At 35.2% G+C, this 23,324-nt stretch overlaps 2 protein-coding genes and 1 long non-coding RNA gene across 25 annotated transcripts in view; 1 reads left to right on the top strand and 2 right to left on the bottom strand.

Moving 5' to 3' along the window:
- Nucleotides 1-6,945, bottom strand: part of LOC108617783 (uncharacterized) — a 15,692-nt gene extending 8,747 nt beyond the window's left edge. Inside the window, exons 1-3 of one of the 7 annotated variants that reach the window (XM_089472505.1) lie at nt 6,808-6,945; nt 5,089-5,443; nt 111-164 (exon numbers count right to left, since the gene is read on the bottom strand). In XM_089472505.1, the coding sequence (XP_089328631.1) occupies nt 111-164; nt 5,089-5,374 (340 nt within the window). In that variant the 5' untranslated portion in view covers nt 5,375-5,443; nt 6,808-6,945. Of the gene's footprint in view, nt 1-110; nt 165-386; nt 619-655; nt 777-5,088; nt 5,444-5,620; nt 6,176-6,807 lie in introns of those variants that run through there. The other 6 variants (XM_089472500.1, XM_089472504.1, XM_089472503.1 and 3 more) reach the window with 6 other exon arrangements.
- LOC149268329 (uncharacterized) overlaps nt 1-8,569 on the top strand; it is a 27,128-nt gene extending 18,559 nt beyond the window's left edge. For both annotated transcript variants that reach the window (XR_016270753.1, XR_016270752.1), the window contains exons 3-4: nt 6,080-6,432; nt 6,556-8,569. This is a non-coding gene — a long non-coding RNA (uncharacterized LOC149268329). The remainder of the gene's footprint in view (nt 1-6,079; nt 6,433-6,555) is intronic.
- On the bottom strand, nt 7,407-23,193 carry anne (polyamine-transporting ATPase anne boleyn). Of its 16 annotated transcripts, none has more exons than XM_089472530.1 (10): nt 13,123-13,258; nt 12,743-12,882; nt 12,578-12,641; nt 12,159-12,447; nt 12,014-12,096; nt 11,388-11,749; nt 10,815-11,318; nt 10,558-10,758; nt 8,677-10,498; nt 7,407-8,618 (listed from the first exon to the last, which is right to left on the bottom strand). In XM_089472530.1, exons 3-10 carry the CDS (start codon nt 12,600-12,602, stop codon nt 7,960-7,962), a joined length of 3,945 nt encoding a protein of 1,314 aa, XP_089328656.1. In that variant the 5' UTR covers nt 12,603-12,641; nt 12,743-12,882; nt 13,123-13,258; the 3' UTR covers nt 7,407-7,959. The 16 variants fall into 16 exon arrangements, with proteins under 16 accessions (XP_089328656.1, XP_089328659.1, XP_089328660.1 ...); XM_089472533.1 differs by having other exon boundaries at nt 12,578-12,670; XM_089472534.1 differs by having other exon boundaries at nt 12,743-12,805; nt 13,123-13,205.
- Between the last annotated feature and the right edge of the window lie 131 nt (nt 23,194-23,324).

A 23,324-nucleotide genomic window follows, 5' to 3' on the forward strand; every position in this document is an offset into this window, starting at 1 on the left:
TAACAGTGCGATTAAAGTGAATTATACATACATACATAGCATATAATCTTTATATTGTTATACACAAATATGTATTCACATTGAGTTTTCTTTACAAATTTACTGCTCACCTTCTGAACCTGTCCCTCGTAAAATTGGTGTTGGTTTCATAAAGTACGGCTCATCTGAAAATAAAAATATATAAATAATCAAAAAAATAAGCGAAAACTGAAAAATGCTTTTTCCAAGACCGAAAACTGTTCAATATATGTACATATATAAAATTTGATGTTTTTACAGTTACTAATACATAGGGCGGACTCCCTCAACTAAAGTGGAAGTATATCATAAACCTATAAATTTGGAAAGATTAGATCTTTAAATGTTTATTCGTGTCTTCGACTGACCCATGTTATTATATCCTGAGCTTATAAAAAATAGGGAAATAAGAGTATAATAGTTTTGTGAAAAGTATGTAACAGGCAGAAAAGTATGTAACACCGCAGATCCCATCCGGCTATAACGACTCCGCTCCAACTGGTTATGTCGACGAAAATTCGATGTCTTGGTTAGTCCCCATACAAACTTATATGAAAGAGCCTCCACTTAGTATGTATCCCGACGGCTATTACGAAATGTATATATGACATAATACAGATTTATCAATGATCAGTACCCTCACTTGTGTGCGTAGCAGAGACACAAATGCTGCTAAGACTTCTCTGTTTTAGCGAGAGAGAGACAATCTGCGATGCCGACGTCACACAAATGTGAATGCACATATACAAATATACATAATCTGCTAGGCTCTTGCCGTTGCACAGTGGGACAAACGGCCTACTTATTTTAATTCTTTTTTCTAGAATTCAGAGTTTTAGGATATTCTTTACTAATAGTATGTACATATATACAGTAATTATGCTTTATTTGTATCTGTCTCCCCCTCACATTACCTGCTGAATAGGTACTGGCAAGTGCACAGTGCAAGTGCAATGGACAAGAGCCTAGCAGATAATTAAATGTATATGTATATGTGCATGTACATGTACATATTTACATACGTATTATACATCAAATGAAAGGTATTAATGCGTAGATCATAAATATATGATCTAGCTCCTTTAGTTCAAAAGATATTTCAATTCAATTTTTATTTACAATTTTTATATTAAAAGTTACGCCATAACTTTTATTTTTAATTTTTATTATACAAATTGGAAATAAAGGTTATGATTTGATTTTTATATGAAAATTGATCTCCAATAATTATTTTTGATTTTTATACCCTGAACCCATTTTCAATGGGAAATCAGGGTATAATGGTTTTGTTGAAATGTATGTAACAGGGAGAAGGAGGCGTGGCAGACCCCACAAAGTATATATATTCTTGATCAGGGTGACGAGCTGAGTTGATTTGGCCCTGTCCGTCTGTCTGTCCGTCTGTCCGTCTGTCCGTATGTATGAACGCGTCGATTTCAGAAGATATAAGAGCTAGAGACTTCAAATTTTTTTTAAAATGTCCTTAATTACAGCGCGCATATCAAGTTTATCATTAAAATTCGATAACTCATCCCGATCTTTTTTTATCGATAAAAAACCTTATCGAAAACCAGTTATAAAATTATATCTTCTACACCTTTATTGCTAGAGTCTCCAAATTTTTAATGTATGCTTACATGCAATTTATACAATTTCGGGTTTTGTTAAAATTAACCCCCCACCTCTAAATTCACCCCCTCACCCTCACTTTTGTAAAAAGCGTATTTCAAATTACAATTACATGCATATTCATGTTATAATCATAATCTGAAAGTTTCATGAAGATCGTACGTCCATAAAAAAAGTTATTAAACTATTAAGTTCTCATAGTAAGCGCACACTGCAACCCATGCGTGTTTATGCGTGGGTGCTTGTGTGGGTATGTGTTTGTGTATGTGTGTGTGTATGCGTTTGTGTGTATGCGTGTGTGTGTGTATGTGTGTCTGTATGCGTGTGTGTGTATGTGTGCCTGTGTGTGTGTGTGTGCGTGTTTCTTGTGTAAGCTGAAAGACGCGAAAAATTATTGAAATATCTATTGCTCCAAGGGTTCAGGGGATCTCGTAGTCGAGCAGTCTCGACTAGAGCTTTCTTACTTGTTTATTTTCGACTCATTTGAATCGCTCGAAAAATAATCTAAAACTAAAGCTTAAAGTAACATAAATGGATTTATATAGCTGCCACTGCCGGCAGACCGCTGAGTCGACGCTTCCCATCGACGATCAGGCCACCTAGGCGTGGTGATATCAGGTTCGCGATTCTTTCACACGGTATCCGGCCCAATTGCTTCATCAGCAACTCCGGCCGTGCGCGTGTTGGCTACGATCAAACCATCTAGGCGTGGTAGTGTCAAGTTCTGCTTGCGATTCTTTCGCAACGGCATCCGGTGCAATTGCTCCATCAGCAACTCCGGCCGTGCGCGTGTTAACTTATACGCCTAGATCTCAGAAGATATAAGAGCTTGAAAGCTGAAATTTTGCATGCATACTCGTGTATGCCATACGCAGTATAGGTTTATTTTTATATATTTTTTATATAACTATTCAATTTTTTTATTATCGAGAATAATCGATAAATTGATTTCGTTACTTCAGCGGTATCAGACCTGAAGACTTCAGATTTACTGTGTATATATATTTGATGAATACAAAGATTTTGTAATTTACACTTTTTGGATACCATGCCCGCTTCGCCCCCAATTTGTACTTTAAGTTCTAGAGGCACGCTTTAACCTTATGAGTTTCATTAAGATAGTCCTACTACAAAAAAAATAATTCAACAAATAAATTTTCATAATTTCACTCATACTGCAGCCCAAGCAAAGTCGCTGTGTACTGCGCAGTTAGCAGATCGCGAGCATATGCGTGCGTGTGGATGCAAATATGTGCAAAATGTGCCTTTGTTTTTATACCCTGAACCCATTGAAAATGGGAAATCCGGGTATAATGATTTTGTGAAAAAGTATGTAACGGGCAGAAGGAATCATCGCAGACCCCATAAAGTATATATATTCTTGATCAGGATGACGAGTCGATATAGCCCTGTCCGTCGGTCCGTCCGTCCGTATGAGTGCGTCGATCTCAGAAGTTATAAGAGCTAGAGAGCTGAAATACTCGTGTGTACCTTACGCAGTACAAGTTAATCATTTTTTTTCTATAACTCGTCCGACTTACTTACTCGTAATTTTTTTATCGAGAATAATCGAAGAATTTATTTTGTTTTTCTGCCTAATTTGAACACTTTTAGGCCCAGAGACTTCAGATTTACTATGTATATACAGCTGGTCGATACGACACACGCCACATTCGCCCGAAATTTGTAATAACGCATTTCATGTACTAGAGACTTGTGCTTTGGAATGTACACATATTTTTACCAAATGATTACGCTCTTCATTCATTAAGATTGCCCGTCTACAAGAGAAATTATTCAACAAATAAATTCTCATAATATTACCCACACTACAACGTAGCCCAATCGCAGTCGCTGTTAGCTGTGCAGTGAACAGAGCGCGTGATTGTACGTGCGTGTGGATGCGTGTGTATGCATGTGTGCATAAAAGAATGCAGAGTGAATAGAATATCAGCTTCTAGAGTTCAGGGTATCTGCTAGTCGAGCACATAGCATCAAGAGATATTGGTTACTTAGGACAAGGTTGAGTGACTCAACACTTTCGAACCTTGAATTCAGTCCCCCCAAACCAATTTAATTGGACTCAACATCTGCCGCTTCCGCTGCCAAGAAGAAAGTTTACAAAACGAGTATGCGTAGATGCAAGCTGGACCCAAAGTTCACACCTCGTAGAAATATGTTGTTAACCATGTATTTATAATTTATTGTATATTGTATAGTAGTATATTTCATTTTACTTTGAAATTTTAATTTTAAGATATTAGAAAGACATTCAGCTGATGGGAACGCCTGTCCGAAAATACCATATTGAAGTAAGTATGGAAGTCTGAGAGAATATGCTATTTTAATATTTTGAGTTGAATGCTTTTTTCGTTTACTTTTTTCCCATCTTGTTCATTCGTCGTTGGCCCAAATTTTAGCATTTCTTTTAGTTCGGTCCCAGTCCGCCTTTCTTTATTGATAATGCCGATAATGATGTAGCTATGACTCTATGTCCGTGCTTTTTGCTTTATATGTACGTTCGTATTGTAAAGTTGTTTTTTTCTTCGGTTGCATTGTGAAAGCAACTTTTATTCTTGTTTCGCGGAGCTTGTGTCTTGAGTCTCAGCTACGATCAGAGTAAATATGTATTTTGTTATGTATACATGTAGTATTGCAACTGCCAACTGGCCCAGTCAACAAACTAACTGATCACACATTTGCTTTAACAGTAAAGCGGACGTAAAAGAGGATGTAGATAGTGGTGGGTGGTGGAATGAACACTGTGTTACATCCACAAGTCCAATGACATTTTCCTCTCATTTAATCAATAGCCTCGATAGGGTGTCCTTACAGCTATTAATTAAAATTTAAATAAGATTACCATATATTGGAAAAATGGGTCGCAATCGGAAAATGTTATACACAATTGTAGATTATGTAATGTGTGTGCCCTCTGATTGATTGATGATTTGAAAATGGCTCCTATGTATAATACGATGTATATTTATATATATATATATATATATATATATATATATATATATATATATATATATATATATATATATATATATATATATATATATATATATATATTTATTTATTTATTTATTTATTTATTTATTTATTTATTAATATATTTAACATCATATTATAGGCGCCATTTTCAAATCACATTGCCCAAAATTTAACTGTGGGCGAATGCCGCTTTCTAAAGGTTTTTGTAAATTGATTATAATATATTGACTAAACTGTAGATAGCATGATTTAATAACAAACCAAGCATTAACAATTTTCAAGTGATGAATGACAACAATCTTTTCTCCTTTATTAGATACATTTTCGCGTATGTGATGCCAGATAAAACAATAATTTAGCTTAGATTGATAATAATAGCTATACACATAGAGTTACTCTTTATGTACATAATTTAAATCCTAATTTCAGATTATTACTTACCAAATGATTGCGCAGCTCCGAAAGGAAGTGCTGCCATCAGTACGATAACCAACACTAATTGACCCAATTTTGGGCATATCCTCGACATTAGAGATAAAATATAATGCTCACGTTCACCTCTCGGACAAAAGCTTGCGGAAGAGTTTCCTTTTCTGAATCCGTTTCCGCTTTCAATAGATGGGCAGCGCAAATTACGTATAGCACTGGTCAAAAGGGATTCTCGCATATTTCGCTCTTCCTTCAATCGATTAGATACCGGATCTATGCACATGATATATTTGTGCATTTATGCATACATATTTAAAAATATCTCACGATATAATGTTATAGATCCCGATCGAATTTCATCCAAAATCTGAATTTGAATAGATATACAAGTAGATCATTAACTTTATAATTCTCTTTTTGTTTGTTTGTTTTGGCTCGCTATTATATGACCAAAAATTTCATTTTTTTTTTTTTTTTTTTTTCAATCAATTTACTGATATAATTTTATTTATTTGTTTTTTTTTTTTTTTTTTTTTTTTTTTACCAAATGATAAACTGGTATCTGCATAGGACTACAACATTCCTCTTTTAACAATCCGTAGTCAGCCTAAATATAAATATTTCTTTTTTACGAATAGTTATGCTAATTTTAATGTTGCATAAATTTTCGCAGCACTCTGCCCTGAATTTGATCTGAATACATACACATTTATACGTTTATACGTATACAGATGAATATATACACATACGCAAACATATAAACTATTTTCACTTGACTGGTATATGAAGTATTGATTGTTATGCATACTTATTTCGATGAAAAATACTTTCAGCTTATTAATGTGGCAAACAGTCCCAAGAGGTCTAATATATACATATACATATATGATAAATGATGAATCTACATATATATACGTATATAGTTAAACACTCACATACGTCTCTTTTAATATACGTACATCTTTACGCTCTTTTTTGATGCGCACTCGATCATGCCATGCAGACGAAAGCTACAGAACTGACTAGGCCAACGCAAAGGCCACAAGTTGATGGCCCAAACTCGAACCACAAAGTCGAGTCCCGAGCTCGAATCCGAAACTTCTTGAAGACGTTTGTCGCGTCCATGTTTTGTTGCATTTGTCGTAGTGAGTAAGCGCAAAAGCTGTTTGGCTGGTTCAGGTGGGCCCAAAAACGAGATACTGACCAACAGCGTGTTTGACAGCGTCTTGTGTTGTCTCTATCGTAGTTGGCTTTGTGGGAGAGCGAAAAAGATACCTGAATATATGTGAATATACTAAGCAGATCTGTGAATGCCAACAGCATACCCTCACCTTAAGCTTGCCACGGACCTCTAAGGTAAGTTAAACCTCATTCAAAATGTATTTTTCATATGTACATATGTATTTATATTGAAATACATCCATTTAAGTACACTTACTTGTAAATATTGTCCTTTATGTAACATTTTCTTTCTTTCAGTTAACTTTAAAATTTGTATAAAACAAGTAAGAAGGCTCTATTCGAGATTGCTCGACTAGGAGATATCCTGAACCCTGCCAGCTGATATTCTAGTCAATTTGCACTTCTTTTGTATACACATACAAAAAGACAAAGGCACATACATACATACATATGTAATAATAAAACCTTCAGAGCCTGATGATATGGTTAAAATATGTGTACAATGTACAACATTCCAAAGCACAGTTCTCTACTACTGGAAATACTTACATATTAGTGGCGAAGAGGGCGTGGTCCAAAATCTGTAAATTACAAATTTGTATTCATCAAATGTATATACACAGTAAATCTGAAATTTCCAGGTCTAAAAGTGATCAAATTAGGCTGAAAAACCCAAATAAATTTCTCGATTATTCTCGATGAAAACGTTATCGAATAAAATATCGAAAAATTAAGATAAACTTTTACTGCGTATGGTATACACGAGTGAGTATGCAGGCCAAATTTCAATTTTCTAGCTCATAACTTCTGAGATCAACGAACTCATATTGACGGACGGACGAGCGCTGCGATGATTCCTTCTGCCTGTTGCATACTATTTACAAAACCATTCTACCCTAATTTCCCATTTTCAATGGGTTCAGAGAATAAAAAATTAAACTAGTACCAGACTGATCGACCCGATCCCAAAAAAAATATGTATCTAACCCTTACAGGTTTTGATATCGATGCCTTCACATAAATATATGAGCACACGAATACAGACGGACAGGGCTAGATCAACTCAGCTCCTCGGTATCTAAAAGTATATATATCGCCTTACATTCCTCATTCTTCTATGTATAAACAAAGTATTTTTTTATAAAGTATTTTTGGATTTACAAAAAACCTTTATTGAATACTTATTTTATAGTTACCTATACTCTATAGATACACTACATAATAAATACTTATAATTATTTGAAGCTACCTACCATGACAACTTATAAGGAAATATTACTTTATATGCATATATATGTACTTGGAGGGTATAATTATCGCATATGTATTCCTATTAATACATGCACTGCAAAAACTTCACTCAATCCCATGACGAATTGTACAGCAATTTCTTTATAACATTACAAACTTTAATAAATTTTATAAACAATTACGTTCTATTCTTAATGGTCGGCGGTATAAATTACGAAAACATATATTAATCGGTTTAATCTGATAAGAACTCAATATCTTAGATGCGATCAACAGTTAGCAAAGTGTAACAATATTTATATTAATTAATCTTAGATTAAATATTTATGCACATATGTATAATTGGATGCACAAAATCAAGCAAGTTATAAATATATCTTATATTCCTTTTCTTATTATTATTCTTATCTTATCTTATGATTGGTGGAGTAACCTATTTATTTTTAAACTTCAGCTATTAGATTTCAGGATCGAAAAGCGATTACGGTGATCTACACTATTTTCTAATGTCTCAAAAAATCCAGGGAATGCGTTGTGCTGGGCGTCTACATTTTGTTCTGCACCTAAATTAACATATGTCGGCTGTACCTCAACCACTAGATCTGTTGGATCGTGCAGATCACATACTTCAGTTATGGGAGGCCAGTTATCAAACGATTTGATATTATATTCCAATCGCATATATTTTCGCGTTGATGTGTTTACATTTTGTTCACGTCGTACTTGGAATCGCTTAAATACCAAATACTCAACCACAAAATTCTCGAGAAAGACATGAGAGATAAATGCTGCCGCTCCATATAGGAGCATAATGTAACGAAATGACATATCAGGTGGAACAATAATTTGAAAAAAGTTGGCTATCCAATCACTTGGATAAACAACCAAATAAACGACAATGCAAGCGTTTAAAATCAGAGCCAAACATAATGGCCAGTTAGACCATATTGGTTTTCGATATGGGGCTCCTTTTGAAAATACAAATGCAAGTATAATATACTGAAAACTGGATATTGCAAACATCGTGTAATTCTCATAACAACCTAAATGGTCTTCTCCCTCTGGCCGAAAAGGTGTGAACCAAGACTGCTTATGTAGTTGGAACCAGGCTGCAAAAAAGTCAATAATTATGATTTTGTAATTAATATAGATTAAATTTTTACTTACTAGTGACCTGAAATGTAACCACTACGACTAGGTGAAGCACAAGAGAGGTTAAAGGCGTTGGCGATATGAGTGAATTAAGTGGCACTTGTTTATTGAGTTGGCCATCATAGGCCTCTGTTTTTCCAAAGAAGAATGCAAATACCGATATTAAGCCAAGATCGATATAGAGATATTGTTTATCTGTTAAATTCGAATCGATCGAGTATAGTATCATTACGGATATAAACTGTACTAACGAATAGGCGGCCATATATTTGAATATACCAAATGATGTAACCAAAGCGGCGCGGCCTTCTTTTACAACATTTGGTACGGCTGCAATAGTAGGATTACGGGATGTGAATGGCGACGCAATTGATGATTCACTATCACTTAATGATATACCCGTATGTGCTACCTTTAAAGCACCACAGTCGTTTGCTCCATCTCCGCACATCGCAACATAATAATCCAAATTTTGAAGCTCCATCACTAGAGATTGCTTTTGTTCCGGTGACATACGCGCATAAATTGCTCCGCGGGTCAAAATGATTTCCATTTGCTGCGGAAATTGATTCTGTACAATTTGCCATGTCTTGCCATCCATGGCAAATATATATTGACGACGCCAGTTAGCATCATTACGTATGACAGCCTCTGCTCCAAGCTCCACATCATCGCCATCGATATCGTTATGCGTCCATGTATCTATAGTCTTTACGCTTGTCAAACTATTGCTATTGGGTAATACACTTGAGCTACAACTTAGGCCATTTACTAATGAATTAGTTGATTTTGTGAGATGATCCATATTTAGTACGATTTCACCAGCGGAAAATGCTCTATTACCATTCAGTGCAGGTGAACATGCTTTACTACCCAGCTCAAGAGTATACTGAAGTTCATATTGACAAACATGTTCTTCGGCACTCGATTTGTCAAAGGCTTTTGGCAAGGGTACAGCATGGACTGTGATAACTGTCTGCGTAGCGCTTACAATGCCACAGTCCCGAGCGACACTCATGGCAGTTAATATATTATCACCTGTAACCATAATTGTGCGAATATTTGCCTGATTGAGTGAGTTTATAACTGCCGATGTATCAGGCTTAAGACGATTTTCAAGAATCACAAAGCCTAAAAATTCTAAACTGACCTCGACCTCCTCACGAGAAAGCCTCTGTATCTTTGTGTAATTCATCTTTGGGTTGAAAGTCTTGTATGCCATGGCAATAACGCGGAAACCTTTCTTTGCAAAAATTGATAGTTGTTGAGTATAGTCGCTCGGTATACTCTGTGGCAGACACAATTGTTGCAGCATTTCAGGAGAACCCTTGCAGTATACATTGAATCCTTGAGCACTGAGACAACGCGTTATTACTGACATACGTTGCAGGGTGGATGTAAAGGGGAACTCTCTTACAATTCCATGATCAAAATTTTTCTCAGCTTTCAAAATTCCAACGTTAGCCAATAGATCATCTACAGAATTCTGTCGCAATACAGATGATCTTGTTGGCATTCCCTCTTTTGGAGATAATTTTGTTTCGTCTCGAGTGGGTTGCCGCAATATTGTGGGATAGATCAGTCCATATTTCTCGTTTTCAGGTATATTATTTGAATCTTCAAGTACCCAACCAGTCGATTCAAACATCTTAAGATCTAAGGGATCACCCATCATTGTACCATTCATGAAAGTAATTGAATGGCACGTGACCATCCCAAACAGAAAATGATCGTATGGTAATCGCTTAACATCTTTAAGGGGTATTTGAAACTGATTTGTCGACGACTTTGGTACAACGCCCCACATATCCAAACCATCCTCTGTCAAAGTTCCAGTCTGTACAATAAAAAATAATCTTAAAAAAGTACAATTTCATAACAGTATTTGCGTCAAACCTTATCAAAGCAACAGCAATCAATACTGCCTGCCACGTTGATGGATCGCGGAGATATACAAAATATGTTGTTAGCTTTTAAGCGTTTTTGAGCATAAAACCGGCCAACGGTCATGGCTGCCGGTAATGCTGGTGGTACCACAATTGTAATAAGGTCCAACGATTCGATCACAATCTTAACCGTGTCTGTACCACGCAATATCTTTGAAGAACAAATATATGTAATGGTTGAGATAAAAAACAAAATAAATAAATTACCTTTGTGACAAGAGTATATATAAAGCCAATGCAGGCAATTAACGCTAAGAACTGAATAAACTTGTATGAATCCTGTTCAAACTTATAGTCTACAGGTGGTGGATAGAGTATAGAGCGTATTAATCCTCCTTTTGCCGTTATGTTTCCTGTATTTATAACAAAAGCTAACACCTTTTTCGACCCGATATACCGAGTTTGTATAACTTTAGTGCCACAAAATAGAGTGTGACGTGCATGTTCTTTTTTATCAAATATAACATCTCGCTTCATCGGAAGTGGTGTTTTAGTAACTGGTACACTCTCTCCAGTTAGCATTGATTCGTCTAGGATACAGTTGCCGGATAATAAAACGGCGTCACATTGCATTGTGCAACCGGATGATGGTATTTCAATAATATCACCAGGCACTAGCATTTTCGTATCCACTTCTATCGATTCTCCTTTCGCGTTGACCATCCATGCATTTCCCGTATTTAGAACTGTTTGTTGCAAATCATCTTGATTCTAGAATTCGATTTTACAGTTGATAAAGTGATTATTAAAATGTTGTATTTATTAAAATTTTTATATTACCTTCTTCGTTTGTAGAATAGACATTGATATGCCAAATATTGACATTAATAAGATTACGCAAGCATAGTAGTAATAGTCGTATGTAAACCAAAGGACAACCGAAAATATTTGAAACACATAAAAAGGATTTAGAGCTTCTAGAAATAGCAAAGTCTTCACATCTTTCAGGGGCACTGTTATTTCATTATCACCAAATACAATACGGCGTGCGAGCTGCTCTTGCGTAGTTAAGCCACGTTGTTGATGGTAATAAGAGCAAGGTACATTTACATCCAATCCGTTGATCTTTTGAAAGTTGTTGGCGCTGCTTTCCCACACATAAACGAGCTGCTTGCATCGGAATGTTCTTAAAGATCTGTAGCCTAGAAGAAAAACGAAATACACACTTGTTGGTAGTATCGTTTTCTAAAACTAGTAAGTACCGATACATTAGTATTGAAATGTATTTGCATTTTACAGTGACGAAGTACTATTTTGCCAGTCGCATTTAGTTGCCCATTGAAATTTTCCGATTTACGATATCTCATCTCTTTCAAAGCCAAATATAAAACATATACTTTGTAAATCGTGTGCCCATGTGCTTAAATAGATGCCATTTTACAAGAGTTTTCTTTCATTTCATGTACCTTTAAAATGCGCTGAAGATATGTGAACTGGCAGGTGAAGTTTCTTTTCATCAACTTCCTCGCCCATTTGCTGGAGCAATTTTCTGCAATTGAAAAAAAAAACTTTAATTACAAAACAAGAGGAATACTTAAAGTAAATAACTACTTGAGTTGTCCTATATCCAACGTGCGAACATGTTTAACATGATAAACCTTGTGATTTCCCTGATAGTCCTCTTCGATAAGTACTTGTTGTGCATCCTCCAACGGACACGGCTGGCATGTGGCCAGCAAATACCAATGACGCCACCAATGCAATACTAGCCTTAGTATTCCACCCGTTAGGATGATGCATATCCAGCATAAGAATGTACGAATATGCGAGCGTCGATATCCACTGACTTTCATTTCGTCTGGCTGATCGGGGTTTAAAATGGCATTGCATGATTTCGGATCTGAAAAATTAAGTTTCGGAATATGCGTTAATATAATGAACTAAATTAAAAACTTAGCCTAATTATATACACATACATAATTTTGTTATTCTTCAGAACTTTTTAACATTACTTTTTTTGACTAGCATACCTCGCAAAGTTTCGCAGCTCATCATCAGTTTAGCTTAAATTGACAGCTTGTAATCAGGGAATGTCTGCAAAGTGGCATAACATGTAATGAAGTCTTACGATCCAGATGATATATTATTTAACATAAGATAAACTCTTGCTACTTGATCAGTTTATCCATACTCACTCTCCCGCACACACAGTATAGACTAATTTTTTTTTTTGTAATTATTGTTTGTCTGAAAGAGCACTTGAATGAAAATGTCGAGGAAAATGGAATAGACGATTTATCAGGCCCAACAATGTTGCAGAATTACGAGTTAGGCCCTAATACACAACCACGATAACAAAAAAAAAAAAAAAACAATTGATAAGAACTGACGTGCATTTTCTTTCATTTAACATAATATACGTGTAAAAGTAAAATTATGTACATATATATATATATATATATATATATATATATATATATATATATATATATATGTACATATCTTTACTTTTACACGTATATTATGTTAAATGATCACTTAGTGATTACTTCATTGCTGACACACAAATACACACATGAGCTTTAAGCATTAAGTAATTAATCAACAATTTTTGGTTAATTTTTTTTTGTCAATTAATACAATCGTTATGTAAATACATATGTATGTACATACATATTTATCGATAAAAGTTTACTTTAATACAAAAGAACTTCAGAGTAAAAAGACTGGTTCATTGCTTCAAATGTTCATTGTGAGCTAACACGTGAAAGCGAGAATCGATAAACGCTAAACAATTAAATTAGAACTACTAAAATGATCACCAGTTCATATATGTAGATTTATACCACTAACCAGAGAACACATAGACCAGACATGTAGAACAAACATGTCCCGCGCGTGACACGTGCGTGTGTGTGTGTGTGTACATAAAAGAAGTGCAGAATGAGTAGAATATCAGCTTAGAGGGTTCAGAGTATCTGCTAGTCGAACAGTCTCGACTAGAGCTTTCTTACTTGTTTTACTTTAATTAAAAAAATAAAGAGTTTTTGTTTAATTTAGCTAATTTTTTTCAATTGTTAACTGTTTAATGGGTATTTTTAAAGCAAATTATAAAAAAGAGAAACAAAAACAATAAGGGTGAAACTTAAAAAGCAACAAAAACTTAGATTACTCATATTTGACACTGTCAAGAAACTCTTTACACACTTAATATATATTCTTCTAAATTTAAAATGTAAAACTAATTATAGCTAATTTTGAAAAACTTAGTATTTAGTACGGCCTTCTTAGCAGTATGGACATGTTTTAGTCTTCTTTTTATAGAGTTTACCAAGTTTTGAATATATTCTAGGGGTATCTTCTGCCACTTCTTCTGCTTTTCGCTGGCCACGGTTGGTTGGATTCATTTTTCCAACCTTTTTCTTCAAATAGGATCAGACATGTTCGATTGGGTTGAGATCTGGGCTTTGGGGTGGTGTATCCAAGACCTTTGCACAGTTATAAAGTAGCCAATTGCGTACTTTAAACCCCTTATGTTTGGTCTGGTAAAATTTAGAAGTTTACCGATTTTCGCTTATAAAGCCAAATTTGGTTGCACTTTGGCGTAAATCTGACTTCAAAATTTGAAGGTATTGCTCCGCATTCATGGTGTTTTCAATGAATACCAGTTCGCCGACTCCTTGGCTGGATATGCAGGCCCAAACATAACCGACAGTTTTCCAAATTTGACTATTGGAATGATATTCGCTTTATCGTTAGGGGCCTATCCACAGACGAATTTGTTACACGAACATATTCGCCGAGTTTGCCTACTAGCTAGAACATCATTTTTAAAAAAATTTGGAACTGTGAACATGTCAGCGGAAGAAAACAAAATCGAGCTTAATGGCAATGAATATTTATTTAAAAAAAAAAAAAAGGAAGCACCTAACTTTGCGCTTCTTTTTATTTTATCCAGTTCCCGCCTGTATGAAGCGTGCAGACAATTTACTTTTGCTTTGACGACATGAATTGTGGCGATTTCTTGGACAACCTTATATTTTAATTATAATTCGTCCCATGATTTGTTGCGCAACTTTTTATTTTGATAGTTTTCGCTATCGCTATCACAATCAAGAAATTTTCGGTTCATTTTGGCCGAAATATTTCTAAAAATGATGTTCGTGTGAGCACTCGAACATGTTGCACAAACACCCGTAAGATACAAACATTTCTATTTTTGGGCGAACAAAATTTTCGTACTACTATCCACATTCAAATATATGACGAGCACAACATGTTCGTGTAACAAATTCGTCTGTGGATAGCACCCTTAAGCTGTAGAGACCTTTCGCCATACTTTGGGCGGACCTTCGTTGTAATACAATATTATTTTGGTCTCGTCGTAATATATATAACGTCCTTCCAATACTCCTCTAGGTGCCTAAGAATAGTAAGAGCAAAAAAGAGGCGCTTTTCCACATTTGTCGACGACAGCAAGGGTTTCTTACGTGCCATTTTTGAAGAATACCAATGCCGAAGAATGGCCTGACGGACCGTTTCGTGGGACACATCCACGTCACACTCTTCTTTGAGCTCCTTGGCAAGAGCTCTTGTCGAAATTTGGGGATTTGCTTTGATCTTTCGCATCATAAAGGCGGTTTGCCCGATCAGATATCTTTTGTTTCCGGCCACCTACACCCTTTGTCTGAAATCTTCCCTTGTTTTCCGCGCGACTGAGAACGTTGTATATTGTTGTTCTCTACATTAATTCTGGAACTGATTTGCCCAACTGCCGATTGCAGAAGATTAATTAGACAACATCGAAACTTAATCTCTTTCCGGGCATTATTAATCAAAATTTTAATTGCTTTTTTCATGTGTACTCAGCCAAATTTCGCACAAAGTGAAAAATAAACACAAATATAGCGATGCATAGAGAGATTCTAAAAGCATAGTTAACGGTAAAGCACCGTTTTTTCATAGAATGAAAGCAAATGAGATGAAGAGAATAAAATGTGTAGAGTTTCTTGACAGTGTCAAATATGAGTAATGCCACAAATGCTCACACATGTTTCCAGAGACTGCATATGTGTGTGTGCTTGCCCGTCGCGAATTCATATTCTTTATGCGTATCAACGCTTTCATACCCTTCCCACGAATATACATCGAAACGCCACATTTTGTTTGCATGAGCCTTACAAACGCTTTTATGATTTAGGTATACCCTTCGTTCAAAAGGAAAGAGCTGGGATCGTCGCCCACAATTTTCAATTTTTGTGCGCTGCTGAGTTCGGTGATTTGAGCGACCATAGAGAGAGAGAGAGAGAGTAGGACAAAAGCGCATAGTTGTGCTTCATATAAGAATAAGACCATTTCGTTTGAGTGCTTGCAGCGCACTGACTTTGTCGTGCAATATTTTGACTGCTCGAACCTCCAGCGACCGAGCCGAGCAAATACGAAGTAAAGTGGTCGACCAACTTAACATTTTCTGCTTTAGAAAAATTTGTTCTACATGTCTAGTCTATGTGTTCTCTGGTCAGTGCCTGAACCCAACTAATAAAAATGCCCATTTAGTATGGCTAAAATTTCAATTTCGATGTATTTAAAAATGTAAATGAAATACAAAACTCATTTAATAAAATATAAAAATATTTTGAAACAAAAAAATTAACATCAGCTGCATCGCTCGGGATTCGAAACCGCGACTTCTCGACCGAGCGTCACGCAGCTACTCACTACGCCACCTCACTTTCGGAACCCGCTTTGGTAAAACTCAAATAGATTCACTGCTGCAGCGCTATTGTGATTTCCCATTTTCAATGGGTTCAGGGTATAAAATAATGTACTGTAGGTGCTATTGAAAAAATTTTATTTTTTAATGAACAACCTCATAAATATTAACATTATACGTGTTTTTGTTTTCTATATTAACAAAAACTAAAAGCGCAAGGTTTTAGATAAGAAAAACAACAAAAATAAAAAATCGATAAAAATCGAAGTTTTAAATATTAGTAAATTCTGCCAAAAATGCAAAAATTTGCTCTCGTCCCTGAAAACTAGGCAATTCCAGAAATCTAGAGGCACTAGGCCATGAAAGCCCTAAGCAAAGAAAGTACAACTGAAATGGACTTAGGATGGTATTGGGGTGTGTCACCCTTATCTTCCTTAACTCTACAATGGTCCACAAACTTACCTAAACTATTAAAGTACAATTGTTCCATTTATGGTATTATCTGGGCAATGATCCCATAAGTACTGCCCATAATGCCAAGATATGGTTTCTTTCATATTTGATTCCTCTCAAATATTATTTAGATGTTCTGGTAGGTATGATAATCTAACTTACTTGATTTTGCCATCCAAGAAAACGCTGAAAAACGTATTTATGGGCTTCAAATACCTCCTGATTTCACTCGAAAGGTGTTAATGCCAAAAAGAGTTTCATGAACATTATAAGAAAAGGGTATCCAACATACCAAGTTTATTTATATTTTATTAAAAAGTTCCTTTTCAGCTGTCATTTTAGTTTATACGCATACTTTTTCTTCACCGATATCCGTTGTTTTTTAAACCCTGAACCCACTGAAAATGGGAAATCATATAATGATTTTTTTAAGAGTATGTAACAGGCAGAAGCAGGCGTGGCAGACCCCATAAAGCATATATATTCTTGATCAGGGCGAGCTGAGTCGATTTAGTTCTGTCCGTCTGTCCATATGTTTGAACGCGTCGATATCAGAAGATATAAGAGCTAAAGACTTCGAAGTTTCTTTCCTAGGTCCGTGTATACCACGAGCATATTGAGTTTTGCTTCAAATATCGATAACTTGCCTCGTTATTTCGTTATCGATTAAAAACATCATCGGAAACCCCTAATAAACTTTTTTCTTAAAATTTGTGTTTATGTGTGCGTGCGTGTGTGTGTGCATATGCGAATAATTATTGAAATATCAGTTGCTCGAAGGGTTCAGGGGATCTCGTAGTCGAGCTTCCTTACTTGTTTTTATTCAGTTCTTAGAGCAAGCTAACGGTACCCTGCTAACTGCAAAATTTGAATGCTTAATTAATTTTTCGATACGTCACGCCCTTAAAGAGGCGAACAAATTATTTTTGGGGCATCGTTACTAGCTAACTATGGTTACTAGCTAACTATTCATATATAAAGCTTCTAGCTATTATACTTTATATAAACTTTTGCGGTACTCCATGCCCCCTGTGAGATATATCCGTCAAAGCTTTTTGGTCTTGGATGGTCAGCCCGAGTATATATACAAAATTTGAGGTCTCTAGCATCAATAGTGTCCAAAATACAGCAGAAAATAAAAAAAAAACACTATATCTTCAGGTCCAATTTGCCACGCCCCTGATAGGCGTAGACAAATATTAAGTGAATCAGTATATTGGTGTTGTGCAATGTCCGTCTTTTCAGTCTGTACGTATGAACGCTACTTTTTTCGGCGCTATTGAAGCTAGAGACCTGAAATTTTGAACACATACTCGTATATCTCCGAATTATAAAATCGGAAAATGTATTTTCCGATATGCTAGAAATCATATTAGTTGAAGAGCCAGAATGATGAAATTTGGAATGAATATCCACGTCAACCACCCAAGATCACGAGCTATGGCGGATATATCTACGCCCATTGGGCAAATCGGATAAAACTGTATCTCCAAAAGTTGTACAGCTAGAACTCTGAAATTTCACACGTAAACTAATGCTATGATTCTATATAGTCTAATGAGTCAAGGTATAATAAGCAAGAAAGCTATATTCGAGACCAGCCGAACACTAGCATCTTCAACTTTGATGGTAAAAAATAACATGTAGGTATGCTATTGACAAAATGTTATATCTATATATATAAAAGAGAGTTGTGTAAAAGTGTCCAAGCACTTATAACTCGAGATCTGCTGGACCAATTTTCATGGTTTTTGATTTGTTGGATTTGTCTCCGCAACGAGTTTAGTATAGGGTCTTAAAAATACTGAAAAAATTTGCCGAATACTTGAAAAACGCGGTTTTTTCCCCAAATGTTCAAATTTTTTTTATACCCAGTAGGCTTGGTAACAGTGACAGTTTTGACAATAGTGTAGAAGTAAATAAACAAATGTAGTCAGTCAGTCTACGGCACAGCCTCGAGCAGGCCAGACTATTCAACAAAAAAAAAAAAAAGACTATTCAACAAAAAAAATTTTTTTCCTAATCAAAAAGAAAAATATTTCAAATCAAAAATCTGCAAAAATTCAAAAAAAAAAAATCAAAAGATTAAAACATGACTGTTCAAAAAATAAATAAAAAATTTAAAATTCGAAATTCAAAAAAAAAAAAAAAGTTTATTATTAAAAAGTGTATTTTTGGCTTTTTATATTTTTGGACTTTTAAACATTCTAAATATTTCAAATCAAAAATCTGAAAAAATTAAAAAAAAAAATCAAAAGATTAAAACCTGACTAATCAAAAATAAATAAAAAATTAAAAATTCGAAATTTAAAAAAAAAAGTTAATTATTAAAAAGTGTATTTTTGGCTTTTTATATTTTTGGACTTTTACAAAAGCTAAATATCTCGAAAGTTCAGGTATTTGTTTGTCTCAAACATAAATTTGTGTAAATTATTTATATTTATATTTCTCGATTGATTTATATGGTTTTGTGCGAGGGCAGTATTACTATTAATAAAAATGCCGCGTCCTAGAAGATCTAATCTTTCCCGGCGGACCCATAATGCAATTAGGCAACGGAATAGCGCGAGTCAATTATCTGACGAAGAGCGAGAAATCGCCCGAGAAAGGCTCCGCGTTAGTACCCAGCAAAGAAGGGCCTTAATTCGTGCTTCTCAAAGAGAGGCAGCCCGTGAAATGGCAATAATTCAAAAAAAAAAATCAATAGATTAAAACCTGACTGTTCAAAAAATAATTAAAAAATTCAAAATTCGAAATTAAAAAAAAAAAGTTAATTATTAAAAAGTGTATTTTTGGCTTTTTATATTTTTGGACTTTTAAACTTTATAAATATTTCAAATCAAAAATCTGAAAAAATTAAAAAAAGCTAAATATCTCGAAAGTTCAGGTATTTGTTTGTCTCAAACATAAATTTGTGTAAATTATTTATATTTATATTTCTCGATTGTTTTATATGGTTTTGTGCGAGGGCAGTATTACTATTAATAAAAATGCCGCGTCCTAGAAGATCTAATCTTTCCCGGCGGACCCATAATGCAATTAGGCAACGGAATAGCGAATAGTGAAATGGCAATAAGAAATGGTTCAAGGATTGATTTGAATCGAGCAGCGTTTCGATATGATTGCACCATTGATTACAGCTTGAATCGTTTAGTTTGCATTGGTCCAATGGACGTTGTTTGCCAGCATTGTGGCGCATTGAAGTTTGCTGGTGAAACGCCCGGTTTGTGCTGCCTTAGTGGTAAAGTGACATTGCCATTAGTGGTCTCGCCACCAGAGCATTGCGTTCCCTGCTTTACGGCGAAATCACGACATTTTCTAACGAGCACTCAAAAATACAATGCCTGTTTTCAAATGACTTCATTTGGGGCGGAAATTATTGGTAACGGATATAATCCGACATTTAAGGTAATTTACGTTAAAAATGTTTTCTATGACTGTCAAAATAAAAAAAATAAAAAATAAAAAAAATTTTGGAATAATGTAGTTTGTTAGATTTATGTAAAAAGTGTTTGTAAATCTAACTATAACTATGGCTTTAAATTTAAAGATTCAAGGCCAGATTTGCCATCGCATTGGATCATTGCAACCTATTGAAGATGCACAGCAAAAATTCTTGCAAATATACTTCATGGGCAATATGGAAGAACAACTTGACCGGCGTCAAGAAATGAACACAGCTATGAAAAGAGCAATTCTCCAAGATTTGCATGCTTAGAAATTTAAACCAACCAAAACTGTGCAATGGAACGCGTTTGGTGATAAGAAAACTGATGAGCAATGTGATTCACGCGTCGATACTCAAAGGAAAATTTAAAGATGAGGAAGTTCTTATTCCTAGGATTCCGATGATCTCAAAAGATATGCCCTTTGAATTTATTTGAATTCTCGCTTCGTCTTGCCTTCGCCATGACGATCAACAAGTCACAGGGCCAATCTTTGACTATTTGTGGCCTCAATCTAGAAAATGTGTGTTTTTCTCATGGTCAATTGAACGTGGCAAGCTCACGTGTTGGCAAACCATCCGCATTATTTGTTCTTGCACCTGACCAAAAAACGAAGAATGTCCTTTACAAGGCGCTTGAATGAAAATCCGATTAATAAATTAATCAGAGTGTATCCCAACCTGAACAACATAGCTTTTAACAATTTTTTACCTAGAAATAATATAGAGGGCAATGCAACGTTTGCCGGGCCAGCTAGTATATATATATATTATACCCTGAGCCCATAGAAAGTGGGAAATCAAGGTATGATGGGTTTTGTTGAAATGTATGTAACATGCATAAAGAGGCGTGGCAGACCACACAAAGTATAAATATTCTTGGCCCTGTCAGTCCGTATGTTCGAACGCGTCGATTTCACTAAAGATGGGAAATCAGGGTATAATGATTTTGTTAAAAGTATGTAACACGCAGAAGCAGGCGTGGCAGACCCCATAAAGTATATATATTCGTGATCAGGGCGACGATCTGAGTCGATATAGTCGACATAGTCCTGATAGATAACATATGTGACAAGAGTGGACTGTCAAGCTAGACATATAAACTAGGAACCTCTCTCTCAATAATATTTAAGAGACGAGCGCTGAGCCTTACAAACTCAGCGATAGGATGAGAATAACTAATAGACCAACGCCGAATCATACTCAGCGATAAGATAAGAATATGTAATAGACCCATGCTGGGCCTTATACACTCAGCAATAGACGCACTAGAATTAAAATATGAAAATATTCATGAGTCTTGTCATAACAATTAAGAAAGCTCTATTCGAGACTTCTCGACTATGAAATCCCCTGAACCCTTCGAGCAAGAGCAAGATATTTCTTATTGTCTATCTGCTTACACAAGAAACAAAACATGCGGATACATTAAAATATACCTTTTAAAAACACCATTTTCAATGTGTTCAGGGTATAATTATACTAAGATATAAGAAATATGTTTACCTACCCTTCATTAACAACTGGGAATTCTGTAGATGACACTCTTCATCAGGATCGAAATTGAGACTCAACCTATCATTCGGCTGCTTAGCAGTTGAATGTTTTTCCTCAGGCATAGGAATTGATTTTACAGGTGTATTAAGGCTGCTTTGATTGGCCGTGTTGTTGGCAATTTTAGTTGGCTTTGTGTTGGTCCGATTTGCATCAATATTGATTCGCGTGGGAGCCAGGAATGAAGCTTCGATGTCCAGTTGCTGTGCGGGCGAATGCCACCAATTTAGCTTCAACAGATTGTTCTTGGTAGCAATACGCGGCAAGTGCAGCAACTGCTCTCGCTCTGCCAGCTGAACGTTTCTTTCCGATAAGGGCTGCAGTAACAAAAGCTCTGGGGGCACAACTTCTGCAATAAGGCATCCGCCAGTTTTACTTTGGTTGGCAGACATTCTTGCTAGGCAAATCTGCCACCAATTTATATTAAAATTACTGTTAACGGATTTCCTGATGATTTGTTTCTGACTTTTAATTTGCTCTATTATATATATATATATATATAATATATAATATATATATATATATATATATATATATATATATATATATATATATATATATATATATGTGTGTGTCAGCTGCACAGCTCTTGTGCGTGCCTGTTTAAAAAATGTAATCGAGCATCACTTTTGAAGAATAGTTTAATTAGGCGTCTTTTCATATTTCTATTATATAGCATGGCTTAAGTGAACACAATCCCCAATGAAAATCGTTTTTAGGCGTTTTGTCTTACGTAGGCGCAACGAGCAAAATCTGTACCCGCAATTGGCAGACCAGTTCCCATTAAAAAATAGTTTGAATAGATCACATGGTCAAGAAATTAATTTTAATCATCCAAAGTTTGCGCTGGCATGAACCAGTAGCAGATGCCACGTTGTGGCCAGCTTTTCTTGAAGTCGTCCTCCTCTGCTTACACTCTTCCCAAAATAGAATTGATTTATGTACTCCTTTTGAAGTAAGGACAAACCAATCAATACATCAGTCAATACGAATATGTTTGTTTTAGATCTTCGTTGGTTTGCGTAGCTTCCGTCGCCGACAGCACCGTCTCGCTGTTTGTGCAACCTTCTCTTAAATGACCCGATTTGATGCTGCTGCTCGGTTGCACTTTGAACTGAATGCATTACGTTTCGACTAGAATGCAATACTTGTTGCTCTGACAACAAAATAGAATGCCAAAGTTTTAGATATGTATACGTATCAATACCAAGCCCGCCTGGTCTCAATTTTTACATATGTCTGCATCAAACTAAATACATACACCTATGAATATTTGATATGATCTATGGAGTATAATTTGAATTTTTCTCTTTCAATTTAAAAAAAATTTAACACTCACGGGTTTTTTTCTTCATTAATCGCTCAAAAGTTAGCATTTGATTGATAACTCCATCATATATTAATTTTATAATAAGAACTGTTCAGGGCTTATGTAATTTTCCACCTAATATGGCTCTAATGACAACGTTGATTTATTATTATTTTGATGTTTAAAGATTGTTGTATTGTATTGTTGTTGAGTTATATATATACAAAAAATTGTTCTTTAGACTCAATCTCCCTTGATGAGTTACAATGAATAACATATTCATCGCGATATCCAAGTCAACAT

This window comes from Drosophila arizonae, chromosome 6, assembly GCF_054131065.1.
Source record: "Drosophila arizonae isolate 15081-1271.41 chromosome 6, UAZ_ARI_1.0, whole genome shotgun sequence".
NCBI lineage: Eukaryota > Metazoa > Arthropoda > Insecta > Diptera > Drosophilidae > Drosophila > Drosophila arizonae.